Here is a 22251-nt window from a genome sequence, read left to right as displayed (position 1 = left end):
ATTACCCAGGGTACTGTGACTAAAGTGAGATGGGTCTTTGCAGCTGAAATATATTCTTGAGGTAAAGCCTTTTTACCCAAAACAAAACACATAATTATGAAAGTCTTTCTTGAGTCACCGAGAGCCCCATGGGGGCTGAGAGAGTCAGTCACTTAGCACTAAACCTATATTTATTGATTTTTATTGAAAGTAAATTTTTCTCTCATATAATATATCCTGGCCACAGTTTCATGCTGTGGATATCGCTCTGTGTAAATAAAGTTCTGATTGGCCAGTGGCTTTTTTTGGTTAATCTTGTAACATGCTACATTGCTGAAGGTGTTTATAAACTGTATGAATTCCTTTGTTGAGTTTTTGGGGTCACTTATGGATACACTATCATAACATCTGAAAATAGTGAAAGCTTGACTTCTTCCTTTCCACTTTGTATCCATTGATTGCCTTATGTTGACTTATTGCTCTGTCTAGAACTTCAGGTACTATAATTAATAAGTATGGGTAGAGAAGACAGCCTTGTCTTGTTCCTGATTTTAGTGGAATCACTTTGAGTTTCTCTCCATTTACGTTGATGTTGGCGTTGGCTTGCTGTAAATTGTCTTTATTATGTTTAAATATGTTCCTAGTATTCCTAATCTCTCCAAGACCTTTATCATTAAGGGGTATTGGATTTTGTCAAATACCTTTTCAGCATCTAGTGAGATTATCATGTGTCTTTTTTTCTTTCAGTTTGTTTATATGGTGTATTACAGTGACAGACTTTCATATGTTGAACCACCCTTGTATCCCGAGGATGAAGCCTAATTGATCATGGTGGATAATTGTTTTGATGTGTTCTTGGAGTCTGTTTGCCAGTATTTTATTGAGTATTTTTACATCAATGTTCATGAGGGAGATTGGTCTGTAGTTCTCTTTCTTTGTTGCATCTTTGTTTGGCTTGAGAATTGGTGTAATTGTAGCCTAACAGAAGGAATTTGGTAATGTTCCTTCTGTTTCTTATGTGCAACAATTTAAAGAGTATTGGTATGAACTCTTCGTTGAAGATCTGGTAGAATTTTGTGCTGAAACCATCTGGTCCTTGCCTTTTTGGTTTGGGAGAGTTTTAATGACTGATTCTAATTCCTTAGGGTTATTGGACTATTTAAATAGTTTATCAGGTCTTGACTTAACTTAGTTATATGGTACCTATCCAGAAAATTGTTCATTACTTTTAGATTTCCCAATTTTATGGACTACCTGATGATTCTCTGGATTTCCTTATTGTCTGTTGTTATGTCCCCTTTTCATTTCTGATTTTGTTAATTGGATGCTCTCTCTCTGCCTTTTGGTTAGTCTGGATAAGGGCTTGTCTATCTTCTTGATTTTCTCAAAGAACCAACTCTTGGTTTCATTGATTCTTTCATTGTTCTCTTTGTTTCTATTTTATTGATTTCAGCTATCAATTTAATTATTTCCTGGCATCTATTCTTCCTGGCTGAATTTGCTTCTTCTTGTTCTAGAGCTTTCAGGTATGCTGTTAAGTCACTAGTGTGAGATTTCTCCAACTTCTTTATATGGGTATTTAGTGCTAAGAATTTTTCTCTTAGCACTGCTTTCATGATGTCCTAAAAGTTTGTATATATAGTACATTCATTTTCACTGAACTCTAGGATGTCTTTAATTTCTTTCTTTATTTCTTCCTTGACCCCTTGGTGATTCAGTTGAGTATTAAGTTTCCATGAGATTGTAGGCTTTCTGTAATTTTTGTTGTTGTTGAAGTCTAACTTTAAGCCATGGTGGTACATGAGGTTATTCCAATTGTTTTGTATCTGTTTGAGATTTGCTTTGTGGCCAAGTGTATGATTGATTTTAGAGAAGGTTCCATCAGGTGCTGAAAAGAAGGTATATTCTTTTTTGTTAGGATGGAATGTTCTGTAGATATTGAATAAATCCATTAAGTCATAACATCAGTTAAGTCCTTTATTTCTCTGTTAAGTTTCCATTTGGCAGATCTGTCCTGTGGTGAGAGTGGGGTGTTGAAGTCTCCCACTATTAATGTGTGGAGTTTTATATGTGATTTAAGCTCTAGTAATGTTTCTTTTATATCTGTGGGTGCCCTTGTGTTTGGGGCATTAAATGTTCAGAATTGAAACTTCATCTTGGTGGATCTTACCTGTGAATAGAATGTAACACCCTTCTTGATCTCTTTTGATTGATTTTAGTTTGAAGTCTATTTTGCTGGATATTAGGATGGCTACACCAGCTTGCTTCTTAAGACCATTTGATTGGACAAACTTTTCCCAGCTTTTAATTCTGATGTAGTTTCTATCTTTGAAATTGAGGTGTGTTTCTTGTATGCAGCAGAAAGTTGGGTCCTTCTTTCATATCCATTCTGATAGCCTGTGTCGTTTTATAGGTGAATTAAGTCCATTGATATTAAGGGATATTAATGACCAATGATTGTTAGTCCTGTTATATCCTGGGGGACCTGTGTGTGTACTTCTATTCTTTGGGTTTACTGCTGTGAGGTCATCTATTGCCTGTAATTTCAAGGGTGTATCTGACTTACTTAGGTTGGAATTTTCCTTCTAAGTGCTTTCTGTAGGGCTGAATTTGTGGGTAGGTATTGTTTAAATCTGGTTTTGTCTTGGAATATCTTGTTCATTCCATCTATGATGACTGAATGTTTTGCTGGGTATATTAGTCTAGGCTGGAATCCATGGTCTCTTAGTGTCTGCATTACATCTATTCTGCTCCTTCTTGGCTTTCAAAGTCTCCTGTGAGAAATCGGGTGCTATTCTGATGGGTTTGCCTTTATAAGTCACTTGGCCTTTTTCCTTTGCTGCTCTTAATATTCTTTATTCTGTATGTTTTGTTGTTTAATTATTATGTGCTGAGGAGATTTTTTGGGGGTCTAGTCTGTTTGGTATTCTATAGGCTTCATGTATCTTCATAAGTATTTCCTTCTTTAAGTTTGGAAAATTTTCTTCTATGATTTTGTTGAATATATATTTTGTTCCTTTGAATTGGTATTCTTGTCCTTCCCCTATCCCTTTTAATCTTAGATTTGGTCTTTTCATGGTGTCATGACTTTTTTGGGTTAAGTATTTCCTTTGACTGATGAATCTGTTTCCTCTATTGTATTCTCTACACCAGAGATTCTTTGTTCCATCTCTTGTATTGTGTTGGTTATACTTGCATCTGTGTTTCCTATTTGTTTACTCAGATTTTCTATTTCTAGCACTCCCTCTGTTTGTGTCTTCTTCATTTTTCCTATTTCCCTTTTCAGGTCTTGAACTGTTTCCCTCACCTATTTCATTACTTTTTCATAGTTTTCTTTAAGGGATTTATTGCTTTCTTCCCATTTTTTGTGTTTTCCTCTCTTTATAGATTTCTTCCCATTTTTGTGTGCCTTTTTCTCAATTTCTTTATTGATTTCCTTCACTTTTTTGTTCATCTTTTCCCCAATTTTATTTTTGATGTTTTCTTGAAAGGCCTCTAACATCTTCATGATGCTATTCTTTTTTTTTCATTTTTTTAAAATTTAATTTAATTTTACATATCAGCCATGGGTTCCCCTGTCCTCCCCCCTCCCACCCCTGCCCCTAACTTCCCCCCAGCCCCTCGTCCCCATTCCCATCTCCTCCAGGGCAAAGACTCCCCTGGGGATTCAGCTCAACCTGGTAGATTCAGTCCAGGGGGGTCCAGTCCTCTCCTTCCAGGCTGAGCAAAGTATCCCCGCATAAGCCCCAAGTTCCAAACAGCCAGCTCATGCCCTAAGGAACTGTTTTCCTCACCTATTTAATTGATTTTCATGATTTTCTTTAATGGATTTATTTCGAAATTTTTTATTTGTCTTTCCCTCCATTTCTTTGTAGATTTCTTCCCAGTTTTGTTTGTCCTCTTCTCTATTTATTTATTTCTTCCACTTTTTTGTTTGTCTTTTCCTCAATTTCAATTTTCATTTTTTTCTTGCAAGGCCTCTAGCATCTTCATGATACTGTTCTTAAGGTTGCTTTCTTCTGCTTCTTCACCTTTGTGATGTTCAGGTCTTGCTCTTGGAGGAGGGCTAGGTTCTGGTGATGCTGTATTGCTCTTTAGGTTGTTGTAAGTACTTCTGCCTTGATATCTCCCCATCTTCTTGCCTGTGTCTGAGGGAGTTGCTGCTGGTTCACTCTGTGCTTGTTGTGTCTGTGTCTCAGAGGGCCTTTCTGGGTCTAATCTTAGCTCTTGGTCTAATTGGAGCAGGCAGCTTCTGTGTCTCAGGAAGCTGCTCTTGCGTCAACCAAAGCTAGTTGATTCTGTGACTCATGGATTCATTCTTGGTCTTATCAGGACTCTAGGTCTAATCAGAGCTCACAGATTCTGTGTTTCAGGAAGCCTCTCTTGGTCCAATGAGAGTTGACAGATTCTACTTCTCAAAAAGCCTCTCTTCATCTAATAAAGTCTGGCAGATTCCCTGTCTCTTGAGGTTACTCTTGGTCCAATGACAGCTCTTTGTCCAATGAGATCTCTCTCTCTGTCTCTCTCTCTCTCTCTCTCTCTCTCTCTCTCTCTCTCTAGGACCAATGAGAGCTCTCTCTCTGGGCCCGATGAGAGCTGGAGATTGATTTCTAAGCCTCAGGAAGTGTGTGTGGGGGGATCTCAGGCAGATGGGTGTGGGGGCAGGGCGTGTAGATTGCAGGGTCTGCTGGGGGCTCTTGGAAAAGTAGAACCTTCCTGCAGGAGCCCTGCCAGCTGACCAGCAACTAGAACCAAGTTGGGCATGGTTCCCCTGGAAAGTCTGGGACCCAGAAATTGGTCCTAGGGGCAGGCCTCCCTCTGGGCCAGATGGGAGCTGGGTTGCTTTACGTTTAAATGAACTGCATAGATATCATATCATATACAAGTGTAGAAACACATGTATAATATGTGGAAACAAAAACAACCTTAAATTTGCATCAATATATAAACTCTTTAGATGACAGTCGAAACATATGTACAGTGTAATAAAAATAACTTTAAATTTGTGTCAACATTCTATATCCCCCCAAATGATAACAAACTCCTTTAAAAGAGAGTAGGAACTTATATACAGTGTAACAAATTAATTTTAAATTTGCATCAGTATTCCTCTAAATGATAACAAACATCCATAACCCACCAAATAGCCAAAAGCTTCTCACAACCCTCTTGGGAATGTGGGTGTAGTATTCTCCACACTTCTTCCTACTGTCTGTGGACAAAGTGTGTTTAAGTCCCAGAGGAAAAAAAAAATTGAGATAATGATCAAGTCCTGGGAAGACCAGCAGTAACCTTTGCTGATAGATATCCCCTGCCAACTCTCAGGAGGTCTTGCCTGATCAAACCTGATCCATATTAACCATGAAGGAATCCACAGCCTCTCATCTCCTGTGGAAACGAAACTCCAAAGCATTTTTTATTGCCATTTGACAAATATAATTTTTGACTTCTTTTTTAAAATTAGGGCATTTCTAAAATATCTAGATTGGTTCAATTTAGCCATCCAGTTCACAATCCCATGCATCTTAGCAGCTGTCTTTTGCTTCTCAACAGTCAAAAAATTCAAAAGAAACATAATAACAAACAGATGCCAAACACCCTGTGCATTTCTCATCTCATGTGGCTTTTTTAAATGTTATTTTACTTCTGTCTTTAAAGATTCTTTTATTTTATAAACTATTCTTTTTTAAAAAATATTACTATACCCTTTTTCTTTTCTTAAGCCTACATACATTGTTAAACACACTGTAACCAGCTTAGAGGTTTTTCTATATAGACCTCCTTTACTGTGTATCTCTAGTCTTTTGACTGCATGGGCAAACTTTTCTTTTCTTTTCTTTTTTTTTTTTTTTTTTGGCCTTTTTTAATTAAGAAAAAAATCATTTTACATACCAATCACAGATCCCCCTCTTTTTTTCTCCTGCTCCTCCAGCCTCCCCTTCTCCAACCCACCCCCCATTTCCTCCTACAAGAACTTTAAACTGTCTAGGCAGGTCTTGTCACCTCCTCCCAGGCTGAGCAAAGTGTCCCTGTGTAAGCCCAAGGTTCCAAAAAGCCAGCCTATACACTAAGGACAGGTCCGGGTCCCACTGCCTGGGTGCCTCCCAAACAGTTCAAGCTAATCAAGTACTCACTTATCCAGAGGGCCTGATCCAGTTCCATGGGGCTCCACAGCCGTTGGTTCATAATTCATGTGCTTCCATTCGTTTGGCTATTTGTCCCTGTGCTTTTTCCAATCATGGTCTCAATATCTCCTGTTCATACAATCCCTCCTCTCTCTCGCTGATTATTATTAATAGAACAGTGGTTCTCTGATAGTATCTTACATTCATATGATGTTGAAAAGTGTACAAAAATAAAGATTACTCAGCCTATACTGAGCCAGAATTTAAAAGGTATCCTCTGTTGCTGTTGATAGCTTGCAAATGTATTTATGGGAAAACTGTTGCAAAATACTGACAAATATATGGCATAATTAATTAACTTTTCCAATATATTCACCAATCTTGAGCACCCTTTGAAGAGAGACTTTTGTTTATTTGCACCTAACTGAAAGATAGGGGTGGAAACTCCAATCCTGAGGCAATTTCCTCTCTGCAGCGAGAGTCACCCAGGCAAAGCTGTCCTTAGATAAAATACTACATTTCTTTCTCCTGCATTGGGGTTTTTCCCTCCTGTCTTAGTTACTTTTCCTTTGCTGTGATAAAACATGGCCAATGCAATCAGAACTTTCTTGTCTTGACCGTCTCTTCCCAAATTCCTGGCAGCTGCTCCCCAAATTCCTGGCAGCTGCTCCCCAAGTTACCACACAGAGGCTTATCTTAATTATAGATGCTCAACCAATAGCTCAGACTTAATACTACCTAGCTCTTAACATATATTCCTTATTTACACTCTGCCATGTGGCAGTACCTTTATTAGCATGGCATGTTCATCTCTTGCTCCCTCTGCATCTGACTGGCAATGCATGACTCTGCTCTTCTTCCCATCCTAATTTGGTCTCCCTGTCTATACTTCCTGCCTGGATACTGGCCAATCAGAGTTTTATTAAACCAATTTGAGAGATAAATCTTTAGAATGTACAGGAGGATTTTTCGACATCAGACCAAAGCAAGCTGTAAAAGAAAGAATTTAATATAGGGCTTAAAAATTCAAATCCATGACCATGGTGTTGGAGAACTAGGCATTAGACAGGCTAAAAAGGTGATAGAGTAGTCGCTGAGGGATCACATCTTGAGATGCAACCAGAATGCAGAGAGAGGAAAAGTCAATGAGGATGGTGGGAAGTTGTAAAACCTCAAATCCTACCCCCACTGACACACTTCCTCCTATGAGGCCACATCTCCTAATCTTTAACAAACAGTTCTACCAACTGGGAAAAATAAATATTCAAGTATATGACCATATAAGGATCATTCTCATCTAAACTACCATAATTTCTTATATTTTTCAGGTAAAGGTAGATATTAACATATATTAAAAAATGTAATAATTGTGATAAATTCCTGCCACCACAAGCACTGCTGCTTATACATTTCTAATATATAAGAGAACAGAGCTCTTACATCATTATTCATATTAGCTGATCTTGTTATTTTATAATAGTTATAAACTATACATTTATTAACTCTAAGTGTTATGTAAAAATTTGCTCTTAGTGTCATGTAAGTGTAAAAGTGTTGTGATGAATAATGCTCACACAAATGTCTTAACAAGTGTGACTCTGGTATGTGCCCTTATTGAAGGATTTGTAGTCGATATTCTGGAAGTCACATGTGAATGTATAAGTTAATTTTTTATGACCTCCATGTCTGCACATTTAGGCATCTATAGATCTATATGATTATCACTTATGTTACTAGAATTATCACCATAATAAAGCTACCAAGTTTTTGCATTATTGTCAGTGCTGACAACTCCTTGAAAATATAAATTTTTCACAGAAACAATAGATTCAAAAAAGCAACTGTACTCAGAAACTGAAGAGCTATTTCTAATATCAAAACTCAGTGCTCATATTAGATATAATTTTCACCCAAATACCTCTCCACAAGTCATTGTTTTTATAATGTGATATATATTACATTTTTCTTCCCCCCAATAAGAAGTAAATGAAAGAAAATTGCATGGGATTTAGATAAGAAAGAATGAAAAGAAAAGCTACTATTTAGACTTTTTTTTCATTTTGTAGTAATTTCCCAATAGTAATATCCTGCAATAGGTAGAAAGAGTATAAACATGAAGACTGGAACAATACGGGGAAATATCATTTAGAGATATCTAAATAATATCTAAAAGTGACACTATTCATCTAAAAGTGATATTAGCTATCTCTAAATGATATTTAGAGAAAAACATGTAAATTACCAAAAGCTGATACAGTGGAAGAATATTAAAAGGGAGCTCTATGCATAGTTTAGCAGGATCTTGACAAAAGATAGTTATGATGTTATTGTTATGTACAGCTATTCATAAAACTAGATAAATTATTAATGTATTTGAGAAGTCACTTTATTTCTCTTTAAATGTTTAAATTTTTTATTTTCAGAACTTGTATAAATGATTACAATGAAGTACAATCATATCTGTCTCTATTTCTCCCTTCAACTCTCTTTGCATCTGCCCCCACAAAATCCTTTCAAATTTAATGTACATTTTTTTTTGATAATATACTGAATCTAGTTAGTGCCACACTTACATGAATGGATGTAGGGAAAGCTATGGGAGCATGGGACACTGACCACTTGCCGCACTCTCCCAAATAAATGATTATTCTTCTTCCAACAACTACCCTCTGCCAACACTTTGTAAGTAAGGAGTTGGACCTTGAGATTGTGTTCTTGATTCGTGCAGGAGTTTTGCCAGCCTTGATCTTGTATAGTTTTTGTGCAGGTAGCCATAGTCATTGGGAGTTCATGAGTTCAACAGTCCTGTCATTTACAGAAGACAGCATTTCACAAAACTGCTCATAACAATTCAGCCCTTAGGTGTTCTTTCATCCTTATCTTCTGCCATGTTCACTGAACCTTGAGTTTGGTGGGGTTAACATAGATGTCTCTTTTAGGAATGAGAACTCAATTTCTTATTCTCAGCACTTTGGCCAGTTATGAATTTCTCCATTGAATACTGCCTGCATCAAAAAGAAACTTCTCTGACCATGGGTGAGAGAACCCCAGGTCTAAAGATAGAAGCACAAATATGTATAAGGTGACTGCATAGACATTAAAAAAAAATCATCACCAGCTGGGCAGCAGTGGTGCACATCTTTAATCCCAGCACTCAGGAGGCAGAGCCAGGCAGATCTCTATGAGTTTGAGGGCAGCCTGGTCTACAGAGCAAGATCCAGGATAGGCACCAAAACTACACAGAGAAACCCTGTCTCAAAAAACCAACCAAAAAAACAAACAAACAATCAACTAACCAACCAACCATTCAACCAAACAAAAAAACAAAAATAACAACACCAGGTTTTAGAATAGACTCTATGATAACCACATCAATGAGATTTGGACAAGATTACAGTTTCAGACATGAATTTTTCTTGTGGAAAAAAGCCTTAAATTCATCTAAGAAGTAACATCATCCTTTAGCTCTCTTGATATTATTGTATCAGTATGTATATCTTACCTAGCATGTTGGTATTGCTCATACAAGATGTTGCTCTGGATAAGACCATTAATGTGTTCCACTGGCCAGCATCATACACAAAAACTTTCAGCAGTATGAAATAAAAAGTAAGTATGGTTGGGGTACACTTTATGAAATTCACAGATAACCAATAAAAATTCAATTTAATCAGGAATGAAAGACACCCACCATTATTATCAATATATATATATATATATATATATATATATATTCAGTAAAAATATAAGAAATTATAAATAATAATTAAAAAGCTACTTCTAGAAGCTTAGTGAAATTTATTGGTACATTGCATATTATAAAAACTGCTTCCAATATATTTTTATGATCAGATTATAATGAATTATTTCATTTTAATTGAAGATTTTCTAAACTCTTATAATATGCTTTGATCAAATCCACATTAATTACTTCCCTTCCAATATCCTCCATATCCCTCCAAAACTTTTCCATCCCTAGGGAATATTTTCTTTGTTTCTTAAAAGGCTTTTGTCTATTTAGTGTTCCTTGTATGTGCATGAATGCAGTGTCACATACTGGAGCACTGGTACCCTCTGCATTCACATCTGAACAACAAAAAACTGGACTGCACACCACCACTCATTCCAGTACAGAGACATAGTATGGCAATTATTCAACAGTTCATTCATGTAGCAGAGGAAAGAGTAGAAATGGTATGTCTTTGGCATCATATACAATTTGACATCTACATTTTCCCTGAACTCATAGCAGTTATGTAGAAAACGTTCTTGAGAGGGGAGATTTATTGTAGAATCAAGTGATAATTACTTATAACTGGCTATATATGAAAAAACTGATGCTCTATTTTAATTCACAAATGGAACAATTGATAATTTTGGACTGAAACCCATTTCATGTTAATTTTAAAGTCTTATGTATCTAAACTAATTGAATTCTTAATGTATTAAATTTTATTGATGATGACACATTATAATAGATATCTTACTATGACAGGTAGATTCTTAGTATACATTTACCAAATTGTTCAGAATCCAAGAAATAATTTGCAATTCTCTAGTCACCAATAATACTAGCAAATAGATGCATGATGTTTCAGTTGTGTTCATAATAGTACAGTTTATCAACTGTAACTGCTTTTGAGAAACCAATAGAAAAAATATAAAACAATGACATCTGTAATTTTAGGTTGCCTTTCTGTGTATTTTGGATAAAGCTTTTACTCTAAGAACTAAAATAATAAACAGATGGAACTTTATTCAGGCAATATAACATGGAAAAACCTCAACATGATTTGAAGTACACTAAATCATCACACATTGAAATCATTTTAGTGACTATAGGAAAGTGGGGAATTTTCACTCACTAGATTTCTACTTAATTTGAATTCCCCTAAAGTGCCATATGGATAGCATAGGATACATCACACAAGATAGATGAATCTACTAACAAGTTTCCTCAAGGCTTCTTTCATTTCCCTATTTCGTAAGCTATAGATAAAGGGGTTCAGCAATGGAGGAACTACACTATACATCATGGAAGCAATTGCTGTGTTTTGGAGAGATTCTGTTACTGCAGAGCTGATGTACACCCCCAAACCTGTCCCATAGAATAAGGAAACAACAGACAGATGTGATGCACATGTAGAAAAGGCTCTGTGCCTTCCTCCAGAAGATGGCATTCTCAAAACTGAAGATACAATATAAATGTATGAAAAACCTATTCCACAGACAGGACCACCTCCAAAGACAAAAGCTGCAACAAATATCAAGAAATTATTAAGGAATGTATCAGAACAGGCAAGTTTGATAATCTGAGCAAGCTCACAGAAAAAGTGGGGGATTTCTAGGTCTGTGCAGAAGGAAAGTCTCAAGACCATCAGACTATGGAGTAGGGCATCCATAATACTAAGGAAAAGGGAGAATAGAACCATCAGGGCACAGTAAAAAGGGTTCATGATGACTCTGTACTGCAGGGGTTTGCAAATGGCCACATAACGGTCATAGGCCATCACTGCCAGAAGAAAATTTTCCATGCCACCAAAAATTGAAACAAAGCAAATTTGAGAGAGACATTCAGTGTAACTTATTCTGTCATCCTGTGCTTGTATGTTCACCAGCATTTTGGGGATTGTGACTGTACTGTAACAAATGTCATTAATGGACAGAATAGAGAGGAAGAGGTACATGGGTGTGTGCAGTTGGGACCCAGAGCTGATGGCCATGATGATAAGCATGTTTCCAAGAATTGTGATCAGATACACGGAGAGTAACATGGTGAAGATGAGGGGAAGAAGTTTGTGATTGTCTGTTAGTCCAAGCAGATGAAATTCTGATAGTGCTGTTTGGTTTTTCAGTTCCATATTTTTGGTGGGAACTTTAAAAAGGATAAAGTAAAAAGATAATTGAATTCATGAGCATCTGTGTCACATTTACTTAAGTACCCGTTAAAATACCCTTAGAATAGCATTGGCTATAGTAATATTCTACTGATAGAAAATATATTCTATTTTTTACCAACCTTATATAAAATAGTTGTTCTTAATGCTTAAAGCACTCCAACAATTTCTCTCCACAGTGTGAAAAATCAAGAAAATAGTGTAATATTTTAAGAGAAATGTTTATTCAGACAGGACATATTTCTGAATGGAGAAAAATCTGACCTATAGTTATCTGGAATATGAAACCTGTAAGTTAATCACTGGATAGTATTGTACTAATTTCATGTGATTATTTGACTGAGAAGAGAAAATCAAGAGGATCACTATCCATATTTCACTCTTTCTCATTTGCTCTCTTACTCACATTACTTCAGAATGAAATTTTCATAAGATATTTACCTTAATTTTAGAAGCTCACCTGGATATTGGAAATTGAATATCTGTCTTCAGGAAATGATTCATTATAAGGTATACATATTTCTGATTGTGAGTGTGTAGGTACTATGATTTAAACTTTTACCTCACACTGAGTTACATACACAACCTCATATCTCATGGGGATAATTAGAAAAGTTCCTCATTATTCCAATTATTTACTTCACTGTTACTTTAATCCCAAAGATGCCTACTGTGTTAATCATGTAGCATTCCAAGTCTCTTATTCTCTGACTCGGGAGACCAGATATGTGACATCTCATTCTATCATTGCATCACTGTTATTTTACAGATGTGGCATACAAAACAGTTGTGAAACTTTCTCCTCTGCCACAGAGTCCTACAACCAGAATAACCACCCTAACCACTTAAGTCTAAGCAAGCATGGAATAAACTCTCGGAAACTATGATCAAAAACAGAAATCTTATTCTTCCTGTGTTTTCTTCAGGTTATCTCCAGTTCTAAGCTAAATCACTTAAACATACATTGAGCATATATATATCATCAATTTATATATTCTTTGTAACCTGATATATAAGTAGGTAGATAGATAATAAATAGGTAGATGTTCAAAATATATTAATGCTTTATTTTTAATATTAAATAATTTGACTAGTATATATACTCAAGATAGTAAATCTTCTACAAATTAAATTTGTGAATAAAGTTTCTAACTATGTGCTTTCTTTGATCTGATGTTTGATTTAATTTGTGTACAAAAGTATTTAATTTTACCAAATACAGTTTGTAAATTTGGATTGGAGATTATCTGTGTATTTAAGAAAGTAACATTAAAAAAATGATATTACTAGTCATCAGAGTGGCGTTCTCATGCAGCTGATGGGAGCAGACACGGAGACCACAGTGTTGTGGAATGTTCTGTATGTCAAATGTGTTGATCTGATTGGTTAAAATAAATAAAATGCTGTTTGGCCAATGGCCAGGCAGGAAGTATAGGCGGGACAAGAGAGAAGAGAATTCTGGGAAGTAAAGCCTGGGGCAGAGAGACTGCCAGCTACCACCATGACAAGCAACATGTAAAGACACCGGTAAGCCACAAGCCCTGTGGCAAAGTATACATTAATAGAAATGGGTTAATTTAAGATAGAAGAAGTAGATAATAAGAAGCCTGCCATGGCCATACAGATTCTAAACAATGTAAGTTTCTGTCTGTTTACTTGGTTGGGTCTGAGCGTCTATGGGCCTGGCGAGTGAGAGAGATTTGTCCTGACTCTGGGCCAGGTAAAAATACTCTAACTACAAATGGCGCCCAACCAAAGAAAAGGAGGGAAGAGAACCCAAACTGGATGTCTCCAGTGAGACCCTCCAATCCAAGCTTAAGCAACCCCATGGAAGAAGGGAGGGGGAGAGTTACAGGGGCAAGAGGGGTCAAGGACACCAGGAGAATATGGGCCACAGAACCAAAGGAGCAAGTCTCATAGGGGCTCACAGAGAATGAAGAGGCAAGTACAGAGCATGAGTCTGCTTTAGGTCTTCTGCAAATATGCTATAGTTGTTAATTTGGAGATTTTTGTGTGACTCCTAACAGTGGGAATGTGGGTGTCTTTGACTCTTTTATCTGCTCTTGGGACCCTTTTAATTCTAATTGGTTACCTTGCCAAGTCCAAGAGAGGGTTTGTGCCTATTATTTACTATATCTTATTGTGCACTGTTTGGTTGGTATCCCTGGAAGCTTGCTCTTTTCTGAAGGGAAACCTGGAGGAGAAGTGGATCTGGTGGAAAGGCATGGTGGGGTGTCAAAAGGGAGGAGAGAAAAGAGGAGAAACTGCAGTTGAAATGTTACATGAAAAAGAATAAATAAAGAAAAACCAAATGCTCTCATAAAAAATATGACTCAAGGCAATTTCACGAATGTCTTTTCCTCTGCTTTCTTTTAATAGTTTGACGACATTCCATTTTTACATATGAACTTTTAAATATTTAGTGTGTTTTTAGTTCATAATTATAGTTGATGATATATTAATATCTTATAAAAGCTTCTACAGAGATCTCCTTTATTTGAGACATATGCATCAATAACTAATTACAGGTGAGGCCCACTCCTTATGACCCCAAAAACATTTGAAAGAAACTTAAAATATTCCAAACAACAAATTATCATATTTGGAAGGAGATTTCTGATACTGAATGTATAATTTTGCTTATACAGTTCACAATTTAAAATATTAGAAAGTAATTTCAAACTATTGTTATAGTATAGTAATTGTGTAAAAACAATTAAGCAGTGTTGATGGAAAAAGGGATTTAAAGTATATAATTTCCTATTAGCAAATCTCAGAACCTTAGGAAAAGAAAACAGGCATTTGCTATCAAATTCATAGCAGCCTGAAACTCCAATTCTTCTGCCATAGCTTCTGATTGATGAGATTACAGTTATGTATAGCATGCCTGCTAGTGTTTTCTTTAATTTTTTTTTATTATTATTATGTGTTTTAATTTTATACATCAGCCATGGGTTCCCATGTCCTCCCCCCTCCCGCCCTCACTGTTACCTTCCACCCTGCACCTCCCCTCCATTCCCATGTCCTCCAGGACCAAGACACTGCTGGGGATTCATTTAAACCTGGTGGATTCAGTACAGGCAGGTACTGTCCCCTCCTTCCAGACTGAGCAAAGTGTCCCTGTGTAAGCCCAAGGTTCCAAACATCCAGCTCATGCACTAAGGACAGATCCTGGTCCCACAGCCTGGGTGCCTCCCGAACAGATCAAGCTATTCAAATGTCTCACTTATACAGAAGGCCTGATTTCACTGGGGGCTCCTCAGACGTTGGTTCATAATTCATGTGCTTCCATTCCATTGGCTATTTGTTCCTATGCTTTTTGCAATCCTGGATTCAACAATTCACGCTCTTGCAGTCCCTCCTCTTTCTCAACAGTTGGACACCTGGAGCTCCACCTGGGTCCTGGCTGAGGATCTCTGCATCCACTTCCATCAGTTATTGGATAAGAGTTCCAAGACGACTGTTAGGGTGTTTGGCCATCTGATCACGAGACTAGGTGAGATCAGGCTTTCTCTCGACCATTGCCAGCTGTCTACAGAGGATATATCATTGTGGATTTCTGGGGACCTCTGGAGCACTCTGACTATTCCTGTTCTCATGTGGTCTTCATTTATCATGGTTTGTTATTCCTCATTCTCCCTTTCTGTTCTTGATCCAGCTGGGATCTCCTGCTCCCCTAAGCTTTCTTTCCCTCAAATCTTGCCCTTCATTACTCCCATTGTCGTCCAGGTTGTTCATGTACATCTCATCCATTTCTCGGTCATTGGGTGATCCCTGTGTCTTTCCTAGGGTCCCGTTTTCTAGGTAGCCTCCCGGGAGTTGTATAGCAGTCTAGTCATCTTTGTTTTACATCTAATAACCTCCTATGAGTGAGTACATACCATGTTTGTCTTTCTGAGTCTGGGTTACCTCACTCAGGATGATTTTTTCTAGATCCATCCATTTTCCTGCAAACCTCATGATGTCATTGTTTTTCTCTGATGAATAGTACTCCATTGTGTATATGTACGATATTTTCTTTATCTGTTCTTCAGTTGAAGGCCATCTAGGTTGTTTCCAGGTTCTGGCTATTAAAAACAAAGCTGATACGAACATAGATGAGCAAAAGCCCTTGAGGAATTATTGAGCATTCTTTGGGTATATGCCCAAGAGTGCTACAGCTGAGTCTTACGGGAGATGGATTCCCAATTTTCTAAGGAAGCGCCATATTGACTTCCAAAGTGGCTGTACAAGCTTGCATTCCCACCAGCAGTGGAGGAGAGTCCTCCTTGCTCCACATCCTCTCCAGCATAAGCTGTCTTCTGTGTTTTTGATCTTAGCCACTCTGACAGGTGTAAGGTGGTATCTCAGAGTTGTTTTGATTTGCATTTCCCGGATAATTAGGGATGTTGAGCAGTTCCTTAAATGTCTTTCAGCCTTTTGAACTTCCTCTGTGGAGAATTCTCTGTTTAGTTCTATCGCCCATTTCTTAATTGGACTGTTGGGCATTATGATGTCTAATTTCTTGAGTTCTTTATATATTCTGGATATCAGCCCTCTGTCAGATGTGGGGTTGGTGAAGACCTTTTCTCATTCTGTAGGCTGTCTCTTTGTCTTGTTGACCTTATCCTTTGCTCTACAAAAGCTTCTCAGTTTCAAGAGGTCCCATTGATTGATTGTTTCTCTCAGTGTCTGTGCTACTGGTGATTATATTTAGAAAGTGATCTCTGATGCCAATGTGTTCAAGAGTACTTCCTACTTTCTCTTCTATCAGGTTCAGAGTAATTGGATTTATGTTGAGGTCTTTGATCCACTTGGACTTACATTTTGTGCATGGTGACAGATATAGATCTATTTGCAGCCTTCTGCACATTGACATCCAGTTTTGCCAGCACCCTTTGTTGAAGATGCTTTCTTTTTTCCATTGTACATTTTTTGCTTCTTTGTCCAAAATTAGATGTTCATAGGTGCGTGGGTTAATGTCAGGATCTTCAACTCTATTCCATTGGTCCACATGTCAGTTTTTACGCTAGTACCCTGCTGATTTTGTTACAGTAGCTCTTTAGTAGAGCTTGAGGTCAGGGATTGTGATGCCTCCAGAAATTGTTTTATTGTACAGGATTCTTTTGGCTATCCTGGGTTTTTTGTTTGTCCATATGAAGTTGAGTATTATTATTTCCAGATCTGTGATTAATTGTGTTGGTAATTTGATGGGAATTGTGTTGAATCTGCAGATTGCTTTTGGTAAGATTGCCATTTTTACTATGTTAATCCTGCCTGTACATGAGCATGGGAGATCTTTCCATTTTGATGACATCTTCAATTTCTTTTTTCAGGGACTTAAAATTCTTGTCATATAGGTCCTGCACATGCTTAGTTAGAGTAACCCCAAGGTATTTTATATCACTTGTATCTGTTGTAAAGGGTGATGTGTTTCTGATTTCCTCCTCAGCCTGTTTGTCTACTGTATAGAGAAGGTTTATTGATTTCTTTGAGTTGATCTTGTATCCTGCTATGTGGCTGAAGGTTTTTATTAGCTGTATCAGTTTCTTGGTTGAATTTTTGGGGGTCACTCATGTATACTATCTTGTCGTCTGCAAATAGGGAGAGCTTGACATCTTCCTTTCCAATTTGGATCCCCTTAGTCTCTTTACATTGTCTTATAGCTCTGGCTAGAACTCCAAGTACTATATTGAATTAGTATGGGGAGAGGGGACATCCTTGACTTGTTCCTGATTTTAGTGGTATTGCTTTCAGTTTCTCTCCATTTAATTTGATTTTGGCTGTTGGCTTGCTATAGATTGCCAAAATAATATGAAAAATATCCATTTGTACTTACATAATGAATGTAAGCAGCTAAGCATATGCTATTGCAGAAGCTGAGCTCTTGATATGTATGAAGTACAAGCATCCTTGAACTTGTTCCTCTCCATAACTACCTAAGATAACTTTCCTTCTTTGAAACATATTGATAAATATTTGTGGAAATTGATACCCAACTGAAAATAAATTTTAATGGTAGTCAGATCCCATAGTTTATGGAAAGGGATCACTTGAAAAAGTTCACAGAGCTCAACACACAACAGAATCAGATTTAAAGTCCAAAGTGATATGTACCTACATATCATGTTACTGATCATTGTGAAGAATATGATGATGGATGATTCGATAATTGAAGTTCATAGTTACTTTTTTATATTAATGCATTGCAGATATCAAAGTCCAAATCAATTATACAATTACAAAAAATAAATACAAAGAATGAGATGACTCAAGGTAACCTTTACTTCCCCATTCCTCAAACTTCAGAGAGCATGACTGAGCATTTGAGGAATTAAAATTGTACATTATTTATAAAAGCATATTTTAAATGATAACTATGAAACTGAAGAACTGAGTTACACAACAAAATACTCTTTCATCAAATAAGTTTCAGTGATTTTTGAGAAGCACAGGTAAGACAGACTTTATATCTTTCTTCCATGTCTCCTCAAAATAGATGATATAGTTTAAATATAGAAGAAAATGTCTCAGAGAGTAGTACATTATAAAATATTATATATATATATATATATATGATATTATTGTTTAAATAATCAGAAAAGGCAAGTTTTATAATCTGTTCAAGTTTACAAAAGAAGTGTTTGTTGTTGGGTGGTGGTGGTGCATACCTTTAATTTCAGCACTCAATTAGGCAGAGGCAGGTAGATTTCTTTGAGTTCAAGGCCAGCCTGGTCTACAGAGTGAGTTCCAGGACAGCTAGGGATGCTACACAGAGAATCTTTGTCTTGAAAAAATATTTTTTAAAAAAGTATTAGCATTTCTCACTTGCATAGAAGTAAAATTGCAATACCAACAGACTGATGAGGAGGGCATGCGTCATGCTAATGAGAAGAGTAGAATCAGCAGGTCATAGAGGCATGGGTTCATGATGACAGTATACCTCAGCCATTGACAGATATTGACATAGAAGTAACTGACCACAGCTGTGAGGAGGCAGATTTCTAGGCCAAAATATTCAAGATAAGGAAGGACTGAGTTATGCATCCATTGAAAGTGTTGAAAGTGATACTTTGAGCACTTGTTTAGATGTTTATCAGCATCTTAAGGACAATGGCTGTGTCTATAATAATATCAGTGAAGGCCATATTGGAGAGAAAAAAGTGCATTGTTGTATGATGATGAAAGTCAGAGCTAACAGCCTGTAAAATCAGTAGATTCTCCAGAATGGTGACTTGGTATTTGAGCAACAACAGGCTGAAAATGAAAGGCTGTAGTGATGGATCATCTGTTAATCCCACAAGAAGAAATTCTGAAATGCTTGTTTTGTTTATGGATTTGATAGATTATACCAAAAGGGGAAGATTGAAAATAAAAAGAAATGAATAATTTCTTTAAAAAATGCCACAGTAGCTCATGGTGACATTTTATAAATGAAAGAAGGGGTAGCTATGTGGCTTTTTCTTATAAGGTCTATTGAGGAAAATCAGAAGTCTCTGTTTTAGAAAGCATTTGAGATAAATTTCTTGACTCTAAATACTAGAAACAAATTCTGATGATCAAAGGAGGGGACATTTTCATGAACATTTGACAATAAAGACAGGACTCAGATACTCACTTCCCATTCTTTCTACTTTCTTTCAATATTTCCGTGATTTATTAAATGAAATGGAAGGTTTCATAATTCAAGTTTGCATAACTATGTCAGGATTTTTTTTAAGACAAGACTTCTCTGTGTAATTCTGGCTGTACCAAAACTTGCTTTCTACACCAGGCTGGCCTTAAACTCAGAGTTCTTTCTGCCTCTGACTCCTGTCTACTCCAGTAAAGACTTGTTCCACCACATCTGGCTCAGATGGAGAGTATGGGAAGGAGGAGAGAGTGTGTGAATAGGTGGCTTGAATTTGGAGAAACTTGGGAGGAAATCTGGAAAACTAACCTAGTGGAAACTTCCTGGAATATATGAGGGTGTCCCAAGTGAGGATTACTAGTAAAGGACAATATAGAATCTGAATTGTTCATCTTTTGTAGCCAAGCACGACTTCCAGTGAATGAAAAGGATTGCGTTCAGTGAAGTTTTTGAACTAGACGGTCCAGTGGTTACCTCAAAACAACCCAGGCTTATGTTAGGACCCAAGGTCACTAGTTAAAAAGTGAAACCACAGCCTCCTTGACAAAGGCAACACCCACACAGCTCCTTGAATATAGATAGGTTTAATAGTGCCTGCCTGGAGCCCTCATCCCTGCATTCTAAACTCTTTAACTTGAGAAGGTACTCTGTAGGCTACATACAGAGAAACCAGGACACAAACCATTGATGCACGATGTGTCCTGCCCACAAGGTATGCTGTGACAATGGTGGCTGCAGAACTTATGCGAGTGGCTAACCGATATTTGCTTTAACTTGATGCCCACAGAGTTAGCCCATGCCCTCCCTATGCTGCCTGGATGAATAGGAAACAGACTAGAAAGCCCAAGACCTAGGGTAGAACCAAACTGGATTGGAAAAAGTACCAAACAAACAATCAAAAATGATGAAATTATTCCTAATGAAATTATGCTATACTCATAGACCAGGGCTTTGTCTATTCATCATCAGAGATTTCCTCTGTTAGCAGATGGAAGCAGGTTCAGAGACCCAAGGTCAGACATAGGCAGATACAGGGAGTCTTAATTGGAGGTCTCTATCAGATTATACCCCTCAGAGATTGGGGAATCTCATGGAAAATGGGGAGGAAAAATTGTGGTAGTAAGTACGGATGGAGAAAACCACAAGAACATGGCCAAATGAATCCATTAAGAAGAGCACATATGGGGCTAGAGAGATGGCTCAGAGGTTAAGAGTACTGACTGTTCTTCTAGAGGTCCTGAGTTCAATTCCCAGCAACCACATGTTGGCTCATAACCATCTGTAAATAGATCTGGTGCCTCTCTCCTGGCCTGCAGTCATACATGCTGTATACATAATAAATAAATCTTAAAAAAAAAAAAAAAAGAAGAGCACATATGAACTCATAGAGACTGAGGCAGCAAGGACAGGGCCTGCATTGGTCTGTGCCAGGTCCTATGATCTGCCAACTGTATCAGGCCTGCTGGATAAGTGAGATGATTGAATAGCTTCAACTGTTTGGCAGGCATCCAGGCTGTGGGTTCGGGACCTATCCTTAGTGCATGAGCTGTCTGTTTGGAAACTTGGGCTTACACAGGGACACTTTGCTCAGCCTGGAACGAGGGGACTGGACCTGCCTGTACTGAATCCACCAGGTTGAATGAATCTCTAGGGGAGTCTTGGCCCTGGAGGTGATGAGAATGGAGGGGAGGGGCTAGAGAGAAGGTGGGGATGGGTGCAGGAGGGGGGAGGACAGGGCAACCCATGGCTGATGTGTAAAACTAAAACACAAAAATAATAAAAAAGGAGAAAAAAGTCTCAGAATTTTTCATCAAATTCAACATATTTGAAGAATAAGGGACAATGCTACTATATAAAGTTGAAAATTATGAAAATGACTGCTGTCCTATCATTTTTATAATGTATCAAAGAATGATGCATACTTATGATAGGAATGAGGGATTTTGTATTTAACATCTTCTGCATATGTTTTTTATCATATGGCTACTGGTTTAAACTATAAGAATCAGGGCTTTCAATATGGCCCAATGAATAAGGTACCTGCTACCATAACTGAGGATAAGCAGTTCATCACATGAAATGATGTAGTAAAAGGAGAAAATTCATTGCCAAAATTTATTTCCTGACTTACACACACACACACATACACACACACACACACACACACACACACACACCACATATGCATGTATCTCCCACTATATATGAATATATATATTCTTTAATAATAGATTTTAGCTATTATGAGAAATTTTAGCATCATTATCATAAGTGTTACATGTTATTTCCTCATTCTCCCAGTAGACATATTAAGATTTGAGTAATTGTCTTGATGGATATAATATCCCATATATTAATTTTATTTTTCCTATTTCATCTTTTTTTTCTTTTTCTTTGTTTAAATAGTAAAGTAATTTTCTTTAAAGCAAAGCAATATTACATTTCATAAATATAGTGCCTAGGTGGAAACAAGATGATGAGGAAAGTGCTAGATGGGTCACATTACTTTCTGTACAGGACAGAAAACATGAGCGTAAATGCCCAGTAGTACATTTCAAAGCTGCTCAAAGCTATGTGTACATATCTGTATAGCTAACATTTTGTCAGCTGACAGCTGTAATGAGGTTTTCTGGTCAGATCA

At 37.1% G+C, this 22251-nt stretch overlaps 1 protein-coding gene across 1 annotated transcript; it reads right to left on the bottom strand.

Annotated features, from left to right (window-relative positions):
- Positions 1-11026: 11026 nt before the first annotated feature.
- LOC118587753 (olfactory receptor 7G2-like) lies at positions 11027-11983 on the bottom strand. The gene has a single exon (XM_036193806.1). It carries the CDS (start codon positions 11963-11965, stop codon positions 11027-11029), a length of 939 nt encoding a protein of 312 aa, XP_036049699.1. The 5' UTR covers positions 11966-11983.
- Positions 11984-22251: the final 10268 nt, after the last annotated feature.

Source organism: Onychomys torridus, chromosome 7 (assembly GCF_903995425.1).
Source record: "Onychomys torridus chromosome 7, mOncTor1.1, whole genome shotgun sequence".
NCBI classification, from domain to species: Eukaryota; Metazoa; Chordata; class Mammalia; order Rodentia; family Cricetidae; genus Onychomys; species Onychomys torridus.
The sequence above is the reverse complement of the archived record's forward strand: the minus strand, read 5'-3'. Positions and strand labels throughout refer to the sequence as shown.

Bases quoted from the DNA above. Each gene is read 5' to 3' on its own strand.
- LOC118587753 (XM_036193806.1), bottom strand. From the start codon at position 11,965: ATGGAACTGAAAAACCAAACAGCACTATCAGAATTTCATCTGCTTGGA.